At 38.9% G+C, this 16,839-nt stretch overlaps 1 protein-coding gene across 2 annotated transcripts; it reads right to left on the reverse strand.

Annotated features, from left to right (window-relative positions):
- Window positions 1–113: 113 nt before the first annotated feature.
- On the reverse strand, window positions 114–12,788 carry LOC306991471 (chondroitin sulfate proteoglycan 4). 2 transcript variants are annotated; one of them, XM_079599334.1, is made up of 10 exons: window positions 11,923–12,788; window positions 10,325–10,488; window positions 5,912–9,430; window positions 5,350–5,823; window positions 4,995–5,171; window positions 3,925–4,123; window positions 3,692–3,823; window positions 3,348–3,523; window positions 2,313–2,490; window positions 114–2,214 (listed from the first exon to the last, which is right to left on the reverse strand). In XM_079599334.1, the coding sequence occupies exons 1-10, from the start codon at window positions 12,005–12,007 to the stop codon at window positions 122–124; spliced, it is 7,197 nt and encodes a 2,398-aa protein (XP_079455460.1). In that variant the 5' UTR covers window positions 12,008–12,788; the 3' UTR covers window positions 114–121. The 2 variants fall into 2 exon arrangements, with proteins under 2 accessions (XP_079455460.1, XP_079455461.1); XM_079599335.1 differs by lacking the exons at window positions 10,325–10,488; window positions 11,923–12,788 and adding an exon at window positions 9,528–9,573.
- Window positions 12,789–16,839: the final 4,051 nt, after the last annotated feature.

Consider the following 16,839-nt stretch of genomic DNA (forward strand, 5'->3'; position numbering starts at 1 on the left):
AACTTAAAAGCATACTTTCTTCTGCCAGCAACGCTAAGAGTTGGCTCTCATGATGGTCATGCACTATCATAGTTCACAAAATTGGTTCAAGCAACATCTGGATGTGATAAAAGGAGTTGAATCAAACCCAGTACTGGTTTTGTTTAAGGGGTGATGTTGCTGGTGTACACTGCTGGGCAGAATCAGGGTCAAGCGGACTCCATGTGCAAAGGAGAAATGGAGACACAGCTCTTTCAATCGCGGGCACCAAGGCTGCATCATGTACTTCCTCTAAAACGGGGCTGTCAGGGCAGCTTGGAGAGAGTGGGGTTACTATAACCGAAGGAACAGTGAGACTTCTCTCAGGCTGACCCAGATATGGGCCTCTGGCTAAAATATCTTCATCAGGGTTCCCAGTCAAAGCTTGTATCATTGCGGGGTGGGCCCGCTTTTCCCTCCGGTGCCGGAAGACAAGAATAAGAACCACAAGAATTATAATCAGGAGGAGGCAGGCCAGAAGTGGCAGGATGATGAGCAGAGGATCAGATGCAGGTCTTGGTAAAGACTCCATCCTCACTAATGTATTTTTTGGGGAGGGGTCCAACTTGCCCATCGTGGTACGGGGCACATGAGGAACCGGTGATCTGCTTCGTGTGTGGTTTCCCCAGCGGTTTCGGGGTTTCAGCTTTGAAGCAGTCCTGTGTGGTCTTGTTGTTGGATCTAAGTGAGATGGAGGATACATGGGTGACATAGCATTTGTTGTTCTGTTGAAAGTCGGCAACTTGGTCGGCTCTAAAAGTATATGCTTCCCTGTAATGGGGTCATAAGGTATTACTAAATACACAAATTCGCCCATGGCAGGCTGAACATTGGCTGCCTTTAAAAGGAAAACAAATGAGTCATTAAGTGGATGGACTGCTGAGACATTGTACCTGGCCGCTGTTGTGTTGCCATAAATGGTTTGGAAATTGATGTTTTCCTCTATGGCAACTCTGCCCTGTTCCACATCCCTGAATGTGAAGGACTCCAGCGAGGGAGAGGCTCCTCCAAGGTCAAATGTCACTTTGACTAGCTTGCCATGTTTCGGCGGCTCAAGGATTTCAAAGATGGGATCGCTAGCACTAAGGGAGGCCAATTCTGTTGCATCAAGGACGTCTTTTCTTAGCTTCACTGGGATACCATCAGGGATCCTAACATGCTCTCCAAGGTGGATCAGTGGCCTGACTGTGATGTTTACCACCTGGTTGGTCAGGTTACTCTCAGATGTGAAGACTGTGAACTCAAAGCTGTCTTGAGAGGACGACAGGTCAGTCATGTTATAAAATAATCTGCCAGTGTGAAGGTCCTCTTGGTCAAAGTGTGTGACCGACTCTTCCATAACCATGACACACCCATGACTTGGTGGGCCTGTAACTAAATACTTAATGGATGCATCTTTCTCATTGGTCACTGCAGCCAGATGTTCGAATGTCAGAGTCACTGCGGTCTGACCTTGCAACAGAGTCAGTCCGGTGTTGTTGACCACACTGATGGTGATATTCTCTACCTCTACACTAAAGAGCTTGTAGAGTGGTCTGTGGAATCCATCAGTTATACTGAAGTAGATGACCCCTGATGAGGGTTCCCCATTTTGTACAAAGCGCACCCTTCCTTGATTTACATCAGCCTGGGTAAAAGTGATAGCAGACGTATTAAGTTGTCCCTCCAATGCAAGGAAGCCATTTTTGGGCTTGCTGATTACCGTATAATAAAGTTCCTCAGGTGGAGTGTCTTGGTCCTCCACATAAAGGTTCTCAGTGTCCAAGGTCACAGTGTCCCCTTTGACCACTTTGAGTCTAGGGGATCCCGTCTTCAGCACAGGAGGCCGGTCATTAACAGGGGTCACAGTAATATTAAATATTCCTGATACTATGTAGTCTGCATTCTGGGGTCGTTTAGCAAGCTTTCCTTTGGGGTTTAGCCACACGTCAAAAGTGAAGTTATCGTGAGTGGTCTCAGAGTCATCATGAACATAAATAACCCCATGCTTGTGGAGGTTTAATTGGGAGAACTTTGGTCTTTCACGTGTCAGGTTCTTTTCACCTACAACAATTGTACCGTGGAGGGGTGGAGAGGTGATTTCGTACCAGACCTCATAGAAATTACGTTCCTCTTCTTCTAACTTTCCCAAAAGGTTGGAGGCATCCAATTTTGATTTATCTACGAGAACACTACTACCCTCAGCGACAACAGCCCCTGAATAATGAATATGAAGTTGTTAGTGTAGAGATACTATATTAATTGTGTTCAATTTGTTAATCAAATAAACATCACGAGAAGTCAGAAAGCATTACCAGTATTTGTAAAGAGTGCACTCCTATGCTCCGGGCCAATATTTTCATAAGAGATGTGGATATTAAAGGTGTGAGCATGGAGGGATGCTGGGGGGCATGATGCAGTGAAGGTAAAGGAATCTGTAGCGGTCCAGGCAACAGGTTTAGTCTGTGCATACAGCACAGCACGTTCTTTCACCTAAAATAATAGAGGTAATTAAGATTATTTATAAGTTCGAATGATCGATAACACTTTAGTTTAGGGTCCAATTCTCAATATTAACGAGTTGCTAATTATCCTGCATATTACTAGGATATTGGCTGTTTATTACTACTTATAATGCACATATTAATGCCTTATTCTGCATGACGATGTTCTACATCCCTTAACCTTGCCCAATAACTTTGGGCAAAAACTTAACAACTGCCTTACTAACTATTAATTAGCAGTAATTAGGGGTTTATTGAGGCATAGTCGTAGTTTATAGTTAGATTTAATAGTGATAATTGGACCCTAATCTAAAGTGTGACTGAATTATCACATAAATGCTATTTAATATCACATTTCACATATTTGTTATCACATATTTGCTTTATTTTCTTCTTAAGTATGTTAATATTTACATTTTAAATTTAAATATGCAAATTATGTTGAAGAGCCATATTTTAAATAAATGTTTTGAATTTCACCAATGGTTGGCTCGGCTAACATGCACAAGAGTGAAATTAACTTCTAAATTTCTTCCAGCCCATGCAAACATTGCGATGACAAAAAATGTTTGCCCATGTTGCAATACCACAATACAATTTTTGTCAGAATTTTATATTATGCTCAAATAGTGTTACATGAAATTTTATTTTGACAAAAGCATGCTCAAAACCATACATATCTTCAAAATATATATGCAGGATGACATCTGTAGTAGAGCATTGGCTAATCCGTGAAATGTCAAACCTTAGCAGAATACACTTGCTCAAATCTCAGCGATGTGCCTATCATATTTTTGAAAAGACGTACACATTTGAACAAAACTCAGAGGCAGATTTAATAAATACCATGTTTTGGGTGAAGGAGGAGATTTCTTGTGTGGAATTTTCTGCTCGTTTCCACATTAGGCGTCCAAATTTTGTAGGTGAGGTCACGGTGTAGGTGATGGTGCGATTCCCATAAATATCATCATAGTCATTTGTGATTATCAGCAGCTCATCTTCAGAAATTAACTTTGAAGAACCTGTGGAAAGAATACAGAGAATAAATCCTTTATATCATACAGAAAACATGTAAAAAGTGTAACCACAATTTTCACTGGTTTAAAATGGCACTAGAGTTTAAGTTGAAGAAAGCGACAAGAAAGTTGAAGAAATGCGGATATTGGTTTCTTTAAAGCATTATAAAAAACCTGGGAAAACTTTGAGTTCTTGATTTTTCTCTAAGCTGATGACCAGAGATTGGGCTGTGACACTGAATATTTTCCTTGGAGCAAAGTTCACTCCATCATTGACTTGAAAGTGAAATCCTCCTGACAAGGCACCTGTTGAAACACAAATACCACAAACCTACTGAGAGATCAAGCAAAATGGCTTATCAAATCTTATGGGCAGTTCTGAAAGGCACTTTAAAATGTAAACTAACCACTATGTACAAAGACCAGCTGGCCACGATTGATGTGCTCTTGGGTGAAGTTCAGGACAGGCCTGGAGGGGGCGCTCTTTAGGGCTAGATGCCCATTCCTAGGTGGAGTGATGATGAATTCTAGGCTCTCAGGAGGAGAATCTGGATCCTCAGCACTGAGGTCCTCGGTGGTTATCTCTGTCACAGAACCTTCCCACACCTAATAACATAAACATGATGCTGTCAGTTTTGGTCATATTTTGTCAAGTAAGGTTTAACATTTTCACTAGAAACAGTATTTATTTATTTATTTTACAGCAGAAGCCATTTTAGAATGTGTTTACTGAGCCTCCTGCTGGTGAAAGTGGGCGCCTGAAGATTAGTCCTCCTCACAGTTTATGCTATTTTAACCAATGTTCTTTAAATAATCTTTCCATGATGGAAATAGAAAAAGATGCCATATTTTGTCAGATAATAGATATAAGTAAATGTTTTGTGATAATGAACATATTTGTTGGGTCTGTGGGAAGGAGATCACCCAGGTTAAAGTCATGGTTTATGTGTGTGTGTGTGTGTGTGTGTGTGTGTGTGTGTGTGTGTGTGTGTGTGTGTGTGTGTGTGTGTGTGTGTGTGTGTGTGTGTGTGTGTGTGTGTGTGTGTGTATATACATAATTAAAAACAAACGTTATTTGAATATATATATATTAGTGGTATCAAATCAATTCATCGCATCGAACAAAAGTTTGTAAATATGTAATATATGTAATATACACACACACACACACAGTATATATATATATATATATATATATATATATATATATATATATATATATATAAAATATATATACATTTGTGGTGTCAAATCGATTAATTGCGATTAAACGCATCTGGTATAAAAGTTTGTAAATATGTGTGTGTGTGTGTGTTTTATTTTTGTTTAATATAATTTAATTAAACCATTAACAATTGAAGTAAACAATTGAAGTTCACAAATACTGTATAAATACATGAGAAATGGTTAGTAAGTGCAATACAGTTATCTTTGTAGTGTAGAATTAGTACAAATTAGTTTCAGGGGGGAAACTCACCTTGAGGATCCTGTTGACAGTTACAACTGGAGGTTCATCATTTATGGGAGTTACATTGACATAAATCACAAAGGGCAAGCTTTGCTTCCGGATATCTGTATCATTGGCCACGACTGTAAAATTATCAGCCATGGTCTCACTTCCGTCATGGACATAGAATATGAACCCCTGTTCAGCCTGTGGCAAAGAAAAAAAAAGTATACAATGCAGTTCTTTAACAAATATTTATAATAAAGATTAGTACATGTACACAATCTTTACATTTGAAAGATATATTTTCTTAAACAGTGCTGTTTACAACATATTTTTAAACGATTGCCAAAGTAAACAAGTGGAGAGGGTGAAAAGAACTCACTTGAGCCCTCGTGAAAGAAGGAATGGGAACACCAGGGATCCTTGAGTGTTCAATCCGGCCATGATGAGGCCCCTCGGTTACAAGATAGAAGATTTGGAGTCCACGAAAGTGTTGGTTAACAACTTTGATGATGTCCTGACTGAGAGCTTTAGAAGAACCCTCTATCAGGGTCATATTGGACACCTCTAGAGGGATGTGCAAGGGGATAATATCCACAACGACTACAAGATCATGGATTGTTAGAACGCCATTGGTTACGTCAAGTGAGAACGAGTCATTAATATATCCATGGTCTGTTTGAACATACTGAATATGCCCTTTATTGATATCATCCTGTGAAAATCTTTGGATAGGATTCTCCTTACTGCCATGGTAATGATCTTCTTCTACCATAGATATCCACAGAAAACCATGAGCGGGTGCCAACTTCACAGTATACACAATCTCATAAGGTTTGTTATCCTCATGAATAACCTGAAACAGACCAAATAAGAATATCAAATATATAGTCTGTATTCATAACCAAGTTGTCTGAAAATGACTTTAATAAAGCTAAACTAACCTGGAGAACGTCTTTGTTGATTTTGACAGGTTTTACTTCCTCCACCAAGATTGGGTTATTGTGAATGACCTTTGGGGGCTGCTGATGACTCTCAAGATACACCCTAACTGCCACACTAACATCCAGATGCAGGCTTTTCACCTTACTGGTGAAGTTAAAAAAGTCCTCCTGTGTTTCGCTGTCATCATGATGATACATTACATGACCCATCTTCAAGTCATGTTGTGTGAAAGTATCTGCCTTAATACCATTGCATTGAAGAGTCCCATGGCTTGGTGGTAGAAAAACCTCAAAGACCACTTCCTCATCATGCCTGACATCCATATTAGTGGAAATACTGAAATTGGCAACTTTTAAAATGGCCACCTGGCCTTTCTGGACCAAAATACCGGTGTTGTTGGCCACCTTAACATATGGATCCTGGGCCGACACTTCAAGTAGTGTTGATGTATAGTGCTTGCCATCTGATATGAAGAGGACACAGCGGCCTAAACTCACCCCTTTGTGAACGAACAGCACTCTCTTCTCTTCTAAGTCCTTCTGATGGAATTGATAAAGCTTGTGTGTGGTGTCATTTACCAGGACTAACTCGCCCATGGGGATCTTTCGCCTGGTATAAAGCAAATCTTCGTCATCAAAGTCTGTGTCAGCATCATGGTAGCACAAGTCTTCCAGTGTAAGTAACCGCTGGCTGTCACGCACCACATGGAAAACTTTATCCACAACACGGATGGGTTTCTCGTCATTAACCAACTGGATGGAAATATTAAATGTGCCCTCCGTGCCTGGGGTTTTACTTTTCAGAGAGCCAAAAGAGGCCAGGAATGTAAATGCATCATGCGCGGTTTCACTATCATCATGGACATACAAGATGCGTTCCTCCAAAATGTCCTGATTGGTGAACTCTATTATGCTGTCATTGCTGGAAGAGGAATTAGAGAGGTTTATTTTCTTCAAAATCCCATGTTTAGGCCTGCTGGTGACAGTGTAGTGTACTGCTCTGGAGCTGGGTGTCTCTGAGAAAAGCATTGTCTTAGTAATGACCTTGCTCTCCCCTTCCAAGAGAGAAAGTCCATGATTTCTTAAAATTATGTAGTGAATACCTGCTTTGATGCTGATTCTGAACTCATGAATCCCTGACATGGCAAATTTCGAGAATACTTGAAAGTGAAACATGTCCCTTGTATCATCCTTTGGCTTTTCTAAGAGCTCATATTGCAACTTGCGCTTAGTAATGTCATCTTGGCTAAAAGTAGAGTTCTTTTTTAAAATCTTATTAACGAGAAGAAGATGTCCTCTCCTTGGTAATGTCAACAAACGAATGTGAAGGTCGTTTTCCGAAAGTCTCGCACCTTTGGTGACAACATGGAATTCTTGAGGTGTCAATGTGACTTTGTGTTCACCCTCTATCGCTACCTTATTTCTGGTTATTCTGTAACGTATCCAGCGTACTCTAATCAAAAACAACAACTCATCTGTAATGACTGAACCGACTGTGACTTTGCATTTTAAACTGTCGGTGACATTACTTTGCTGCGTACCATGGAAAGTGCTGAGATATCGAAGACGCTCCTTTTCCAGAAGTTTCTGCGTGAATGTGCCTGTTTGCTTCCACTGCCCACTTGAATGCAGCCTTTGCAGCTCACCATAGATTGGTGGCACTGTGACGTCATAGCGAATATCCACTGCTTGTTTAGGGACATTCACTTGTACAGCAAGATGTTTGTTACTAATAAAGGTTGCTTCACCTTGGGTTACCTCTACTCCGGTGTTATTGGCAATCTTGTGTTCTAAGGGAACAGCGATGATCCTGAATACCACAGTGTTGCTTACCTTGTCCCCATCACTCACCCTAATAGCCATTCTGGAGTTCTTGACACCTTTGTGGACATAATTCACTTTACCTTGCTCTAGATCGCTTAGGGAAAATGAGGTCACTGCCCGACCTGGTTGTTCTTCTATTTCTAGAAAACCTGAGTCAGCATTCAGGTTTCCAAGCACTGTGAACATCAGGTCTGTGGAGTTAGTGTCAGGGTCGATGGCCCTGAGAACATCTGTGCTTAGACGACGTCTTGAGTGCTCCAGCAGAATGAAGATACTGCCCTCAGGAAGGCTAAGTTCAGGAGCATCATTGACTGGTGTGATACTGATGTTAAATCTGTGCAGACGGTTCCCTCTGAGATAGCTAGGCACTTCCTTTTTGCTGCTGGTGAAGATGGAAAACATGAAAAAATCATGTAGGTTCTCAGATCCTCCATGGACATACATTACCCTTCGATGCAAGAGGTCCAGCATGTTGAAGGTGTTCTCACCCAGATTAGGGTCAACATCCAGTCGGAGTTGCCCATGTACCGGCTGCTCTTCAATGCGAAACATAACCTGTGAATGTCGGATCCCAAGCTTACGGAACTCTAGGTTAATCTGTATGTGTTTAGACTCAAGTGGTGCTCGTCCGCCTTCAAGAACCTCCAAATCCTTGAGTAAAAGGACATTTTTCTTGTCCAGCTCAGGTAGGACATCTGTCAAATTTTCATAATCCATAGTAATAATTGATGGACTTGTGGTACTGGGTCCAAGCCGTTTGTCTGGTACACAACCAACAGAAATATCCTTGGTGACCAATGCTTTTGGAAGGCCCATCCTTTGGTAATTAACTCTGATATTTCGAAGACAGCCTTTAAATGACCCTCCTCCAATTCGCTTGCCTACCATAGAGAGCAAACCATTCTTGTGGATTTCTGTGTAAGTGCTGAAATCAACCCCACCTAAGTACAGAGGCCCAGTAAACTGTAGTGCACTGGCATTTATCCCAAAGCTAGAATTGTGCATCTCCAAACCCAGAGTGAACTGAAGATTCAGAGGAGACAAATAGAGCCGCAAAATGTGCCATGTCCCATCATTGATGACCATCAAGGAACTTAATACTGTCTTGGTTGAACCTATTTTAAAGATAGCAACAAGATGACCCTTTTGGATCTCCAGGGCAATATAGTCCCTTTGGCCTGCAGAGCTGTATAAAAGGATCCCCTCTGAATTTACTGTATGCAATTCACATTCAAATACACCCTCTTGGGGTACGTCCCATGCTGGCAGCGACATATATGCTTTGGAGCTGAAAAAACTTATTGAATTGTTGACAGTGGCTGAAAACTCTGGGCTGCAACCAAGTGACACTTCATGAATCATTTTGTATCCAGAGTAAGGCCTAAGGGAGGATAGGAGGTTATGCTCGTTGAACAAAACCTCATCGACACACCCCCGAAAGCCAGAAGATGTTTTATCTGCTGAGAGGTAGGGTTTTTCCAGATCCCCAACACCACCAACAAAAAGCCCATCTTGGACTTCCAGTTCAAGATCAGGTCCTGGCATCTTAACAGTTGTCACAGAGTTTTTGTCCACAGTCAGCGTGATGTTGGCATGGTCATGTTGAAGTTCTACTGTATGCCAGGTCAGATCATTCAAGGGGATACCCTTCTCAGAACGAACCGTCCGTTCCCCAGATCCAAGATCAATCCGCACCTGACAGAGATGGACAGAAGATCTTAACAGTGATGTAGGAATTCATCTTTAAAAAGTGAATTATTTCACTCTAAAATTGGCTGGGTTAATTTATTACCCAGACTGCTGGGTTCTGCCTGTTGGGTTATTTTCACAGTGTTGGGTAATTTGTCTCCCTTCCATTGATGTGTTAAGTTTCACTGACTGAAATGATGCACCTCCTCTCAAGGTTTGACAAACTGGATTAAACTGGAACAATAACAGTCCTTTTCTCTCCTGTCCCGAGAGATCTTCTTACATAACTTTAAGGTTTATATACACTTGTGTATCAAATAATATTGCTAAGAAACTCATATTACATTAACTACAGGCAACAGAGTCACCATGTCAGTATTCCTCAGCATGAAAAGACTTGTCAGCACAGTGATGCAAGTGGAGGTGAATACTTTTTCTGTCTGGAAGCAACAAGAAATCACTTGCCTTTTGTTTTTGCCTGTGGGCAAAAAAATATCGGTTTTAAGCAATACTTTACAACTCGGATAAATGTAACTGTCAAGGATGGGTATAAGTTTAAGCTCATTTAGAAGGATACTAATTTGTAAGATTCCACCATAGTTAAGCTGATTCATTTAAACTGATCGCAATATTTCACTATGTAGCTAAACTCAGTCTCTTACAGCAATTCAAAACAGCACTAATCTACAATGATTATACTGCATTCTTAAGATTATTATTTTTTTGCACATTAATCTACATGAGTTAAACTCTATTCTAGCAAATGCATGAGTGACATAAAGGTATTAATATGCCATTAAGAGTTACAAAACACTTACAGGATGCAATAAAGTGGATATACAGTGTTGTATATGAAGACCTCTTTTCAGTGACATATATTTGATGCATTTAATTAATCACCTGTACTCTGCCAGAATGCAGTCCAACCCAGAGGAAGTCCGACTCTCCAGCTGCCAAAAAGAGCAGGCCACTGGGTCCAGAGGTTCGGAACCGTACATGGAAAGACGTCTGACTGGACAACTCAACTGTTTTTAAATGCACAAAACCATCTCCGTAGAAAGAAGCTGCAAAGTAATTTGAACTTGCATCAATACGGATTATATAAAAAAGTTATTTGTGTGTGCTTAATACAGCAGCATATACATAAACATTACACGTTTTTCACATTCTGCACTTTACAACAGTAAGGGCACAGGTCACATTCCTTCAAACAAAGTGCCAGAGGTTAAGATGTTCTGAAAACAAAGATCCAAATAGCACATATCTTTCATTGTGAAACATATCTTGCTTTTTGAGAGATATAACACATTAATTATTATCACACAATTGCTTCACCCTAACTCCATCCACTTTTGTCGGTCCTCGTGTGTGTGAATTATTCCTACATACTGTATGTATCTGAGTTAGACGCTGCTTTTGTCCTGAGTAAATGAAGAGTTTTATCGGCCTGAACAGCTCTGTGACAGCTGTGCCTAAAGCAGTTTAGACTAAGTGCTGTTGTGTCTGCTGCCCTCTAATGCGTTATCAGAATTCAATTAATGCATTTAATGTGCTGAATGCCTTTTAAGAGCTTAATTTCTAGAGCACTGTGTCAAAGGGGTCAATAGGAGTCAATAAGCACAGTGATTGGAGATGAATATGCTTTTCAAAATACTAACCATAATAAGTTAGTATAGGGGCGGGGAATTAAACGTAATTATTTGATTTTTCCACACGTGAGGGCCAGATTGCAAAAGTATATCCAAGTTACTGTATAAACTAGTCAAAAAACACACATCAGCAGCAAACAATAAACACCGATTTAGAAAAAAAAATCGTAAAAACACTGGGTCAAAGTAACATCACAGAAAATGTTCAGTTACACTTTATTTTAAGGTGTCAGTGTTACAGTGTGATTATATATTTGATGACTGAGTAATAACAATGAACTACATGTAATTATTTTAGGTGCATGTAATTATGCATAATTTATAGTCTTGAAATACACTCAGACACATCATCAGTGATAGAACACCTATCAATGTTGTTAAGATGTTTAAAAAATGCATTTCATCGCAGATCTCTATCTACTATCTCTATTTGGCTTTGGACTGGGAGAGGTCGCTTCCATTCATGCTGTAGGCAAACAAAATGAACTTGGACAGATCGGATTATATCTAATCCCATTTCAGACATGTGTAGAAGTCACTTTGTACAGTGAGGTATTAATTACTGCTTAGCCTATGTGTCACTACCCCCAAATGTGCCGTTTATAACTGATTATTTACATTTTCTGTAGTTTGCATGAATAAAAACCGTTCCATCTGAACAGAATTAAGACAACTTAAATAAATTAAATTAAGTTCTACTGAGATAAAACTACAAATGTATGAACTGCTGAAAAACACAACCAAATAATAATCGACAAAATTGTTGTTTTAAATATGAATGGCCCATATTATATTATAGTTATACAATATAATAATATAATATATACATTTGGGTTTGCTGACACTCACCTCCGAAAGCTTGTCCACCAGTCAAAGAGAGCAGCACAAAAACGCGCCACAAAAACTTCTGCTCAAAGGCAATGTGAATCCACATGTTTCATAGCACTTCGGTTCAAATATGATGTCTTATTGATTTAATATTGCCCAAAGTACGTCCATTGTGCGACCTTAAATCATGGTTAACTTTAAATCACTGTACCTGCAAGTCTGTCCACTAAAAAACGTCACGGGCGTGTGACGGGTTACTCCTCCCTTTATGCATAGCCTACTCGTGCCTGACAGGGGAAACTCAGAGCTGCACTGACTAACGTTACTCAAACTAATCATTCAGTAATGCAACGAAGTGAAAGCTTAAAACGGCCAAATCTGTTTAGTTTAGTTTTTTAGCATCTATGCTGCTATCCCCATAGGCTATTGATCTGTTAATTTGGATAGCTCGAGTGACGGTGAACAATCATAATCATGTTAAAGTCATTTTTCGAGTCACATTTTGTCATTCTGTTTTTATTATGTTATACTTGTTTATTTGAATGTTTTCTAATCAATGCATACATTTATAAACATCAGCATGTATACTTATACCTTTATAAATGCCTACATGAATAAATGTGAATCTTATTAGCCTATAGGCTATACATGTCATTTATAAGTTTAGTACACACAATAGAGATCGATTCAATGCGTAAACTGGCGTGTTTGATTTTAGTTTGGCCATAGCACTATGCAGAAGTCAAAATAGTCTAATAACTCAATTGTTTTGACAATGACCACTAGAGGGAGCAATCACACAACATAACCAGGGCCTTTAAAGGATAACTCCGGTCATTTTTAACATTGAGCTCATTTTTTTGTAAATTTGGAGTGCTGTCAATACAGAGAACAACGACAAAAATCGGTGTTGCCTACACCGTATTATCCTCTTTTTAAAATTTGCACCCTGTTGACTTCAATGGGGCACGTTATAAACCTGCTTTTAGCCTCTTAACATCTTTGATGTGTCATTACAAGTGCCCAGCCCTGTTAGATGATTCCTTCAGAGTGAATCTGACTGCAGTTGATGTGAAAGATATTAATAAAACTGATGTTATTTCAGCCAGCGCAAATACCTGTATTTACTTCCTGTTTTCGGTCGAAGTCCAAAGTAGTCGATTGTCGAGTTCACACGCGTGATCATAGGTAACTAAACGCGCGTGAACTCGACAATCCCATTTACACTGTTTTATTAGTAAAGACTATAATAACACCGCTTCCACAGAATGTGTCATTGTGGAGTTAATAATGAACAAATCATTCATTATTTTACTGTTTTCTTAATCCATTTGAAATCAATGATTATCCCCTGTTGCTGTTTACCCTTTACATATCACATCTAAGATTAGATTATAATATTTTCACGGTTAGTTTATAGGAAGACGAAGACAAGCAGATTAAGATCAATATACATCTATTTTAATGAAAGTTATCCAAGCGGGCAGACAGGCAGGATAAGCACAACCATACATAACAGAGATCAGAGTGAACAGGAGGAACTATAGCAAGATGATGGTAATTAATAGGACTCAGGTGATACAGATGAAGTAATGATGGTAACCAGGGAGACACACAAGTGGCGGGAAACTGAACAAAGGAACGTGACAAATGACAACTAACTAAAAATGTCCATGAACACATTGGTGACAAATATCTCTGTCACAGGATTATGGTATTTTTCTTTAGGCCTGTTTTATGTTCAGATCAGTGTGGGAAACCAATGTTTTAATTTGTATTTGTGTAGTATTTGCCCCTGGGATTGACTTTTACCAATACATTTTTATTTTATTTTTAACCATACAAAAACATACACACAGTGTGTCCTTTTAATTTATACTTCAACTGAATCAGTTAATTGACTATTCATTTCAACTGAATTGCATGCATGCAACGTATGCATGTTATTTGTAATGCTTTACTTTATTCGTAACATCAAAAAGTAATATGATTATGTAATGCAAGTTATTTGTAATGCATTACTTTACTCGTAACATCAAAAAGTAATATGATTATGTAATGCATGTTATTTGTAATGCATTACTCGTAACATCAAAAAGTAATATGATTATGTAATGCATGTTATTTGTAATGCATTACTTTACTCGTGACATCAAAAAGTAATATGATTATGTAATGCATGTTATTTGTAATGCATTACTTTACTTGTGACATCAAAAAGTAATATGATTATGTAATGCATGTTATTTGTAATGCATTACTTTACTCGTAACATCAAAAAGTAATATGATTATGTAATGCATGTTATTTGTAATGCATTACTTTACTCGTGACATCAAAAAGTAATATGATTATGTAATGCATGTTATTTGTAATGCATTACTTTACTCGTAACATCAAAAAGTAATATGATTATGTAATGCATGTTATTTGTAATGCATTACTTTACTCGTGACATCAAAAAGTAATATGAAAATGGAATGCATGTTATTTGTAATGCATTACTCCCAACACTGCTAATTTCAGATGAGATTGAACATTTGATCGCCAGTTTTTCCAAAGTCTGAAAACCTCTATAGATCAGTGTAGATTTCAGTCTGAGGTTTTCTCAGTGAGGAGAGCTACGGTATAAATGTGTCCATTTTGAACTTAATCAGAATTGTCGGTAAACGTATGAGCGTTTTTTCCTATATAGTCAGAGTTGCACCTCCACCAGATCTTACACACAATCTTACTGTGTTATTACTGTATTATCTTTAATACAGTATCTCTTCAGTTAAAACAAAAAAACATACTGTGATCTCAAGTGGACAAAAAAAAGTGTGTAAAAAAAAAATCAGATCTTGTTTTTCATGCCCTAACAGCTACTGCTGCAGTAAAAGCACATAAGAAAAAAAATCATGCATGAAAGGGCTATAAAACGTAGTAAAGTAAAAAGTTGTAAACGCGTTTTTGAAATGTAGCTGTGCTGCAATTTCTTGTACTTCAGAATAGTTCCACAGTATATGAATATCGTATCACGGTAGCTTGATATATGAAAGTACCATGATATTACCATCTGATACCATCACAGTTTCATTTCTGTAAGGCAACACAGTGAATACAGATTGTGTAACTGTAGTCAGGCAATAAACCCATAATAAACACAGCCACACAGATACGCCAAGAAAAGCAAATGTTAGATAACACATTTAAAAAGGATGAATTTATTAAAGGAGCATTTTTTCTCCCACATTTTAACTATCTGGGGAATATTTTCTCCTTTGGTTGATTTCTGACTCACATCCAACTGTTGCCTTGCACTTCTAATAACCAATACTGCCTCTCTGTTCCCCACTGTCTTTTAACATGACTGGGTTCTGCCTTGTTCTTTAACATGAAAAAAAAAACATAAAAGTTCTGTTGTTTCTATTGCACTACTGAATCATCTTAACACTCTTATAAATAGCGTACAGGGAAACATGTTTGTTATTGCCAAAGCTTTAGAAACCTGTTGTTTTTGTGTGCCAGTGACGTGGCCCGGATCCAAATGAAGGGGAAGAGAACGATGGGTCAGCACTGAAGCAGTTTGGAGAAACTGTTGACTGATTCACTTAATGTTGAATGTCCGTAATTGTTCGGAACGAACACAAGCCAGGTCTGTATCCTGTGATATAGAGCAGTGTGTTCTGGCCATGTGTTTACTGCCATTAATATGGCTGTGGTGGGAGGAGAACAGCTGCTACGTCAGGGAAAAAAACCTGTGTGTGTTCAGTGAAACATTCTCAACTAAACAAGTTTTACAATTAACAAACTATATGATTAGTTAAAGGGGTCATGACATGTGAAATCAAATTTTCCTTGATCTTTTGACATTTAAGAGGGTCTTTGTACCATTTAAACATCCTGCAAGTTTCATTGCTAAAACATCCTTATTATAAACAAAGCATTTATTTAATCAAGCTCAAAAATGGCTCGTTTTGATATTGCGGGATCTGTGACGTCACACGGGCAAATGTATTTGCATGACTGCCTCCAGAGCAAGACATCGACGAATAGTTCAGATACTGAATGCACAGCTATGCTGAATTACAGCATACATCAAAAGCAAATAGAGCCATTATAATAACTGACGCTGTCTACACTGCATACAGTATACAGATGCGAGTTCAGTTTCTGATGGACTTCACACACTTGAGTCTGCCGACAACAGGACAAATGGAAGAGAGAAAGAACAATCGCTTTGACTCGTCCAGTTTAAACAGCTTGTTTGTGTCTCTGTACAGACTCGGGAAGGATCCCAGAGTCGGAAACAAGTGTATTGTTTATTTTGATGGCGTCCCGGATCGTGTCGAAGGATTATATGTTTGTTCAGAGCATTTTCTTTAGTAAACGTAGCCAGTTTAATGGAGAGATCGCAAAGAAGCTTTATTGAAAGATGAAGCAGCAACTACTGAATCTGACAGCAGCTTCATCACACGTCACCATAAGTAAATGATTTCATTATGCTTTGTCTGGAAATTACGGTTATATATGAATAATGATTTTAAAACACTTATAGCGAGAGTGCGTTGATAGTGTTTCCTGTGCAATGACGTTAGTCAATCATAACATATAGCCTTAAAGCTAGGGTAGGTAATGTTGGAGAGCTAGCCAGATTTGAAAGTGGCACCTCTTCTAAGCTCCGCCCCCTCCTGTCAGTGCTCCGTCCAAAGCTACCCCCCCCCCCCACAAACATGAACGCGCATCCACATTTGGAGTCAGCTGCAGGTCACAGGAAAGCCGAGTACTTCAGCACATTATGGGCATCAACCAAACTACGTCATGTCTCATTCACCTGTAAGTAAACTATATTATTATTACAATGAATGCAATAAAAAAATCAAAAAACATGGCTATTGTTAGTAATGTTACTCGCAGCTTTCAGGCTAACATTACACGTTTGGTGTTGTATGAACT

Source organism: Phoxinus phoxinus (genome assembly GCF_949152265.1).
Source record: "Phoxinus phoxinus genome assembly, chromosome: 23".
In the NCBI taxonomy this organism is placed as follows: domain Eukaryota; kingdom Metazoa; phylum Chordata; class Actinopteri; order Cypriniformes; family Leuciscidae; genus Phoxinus; species Phoxinus phoxinus.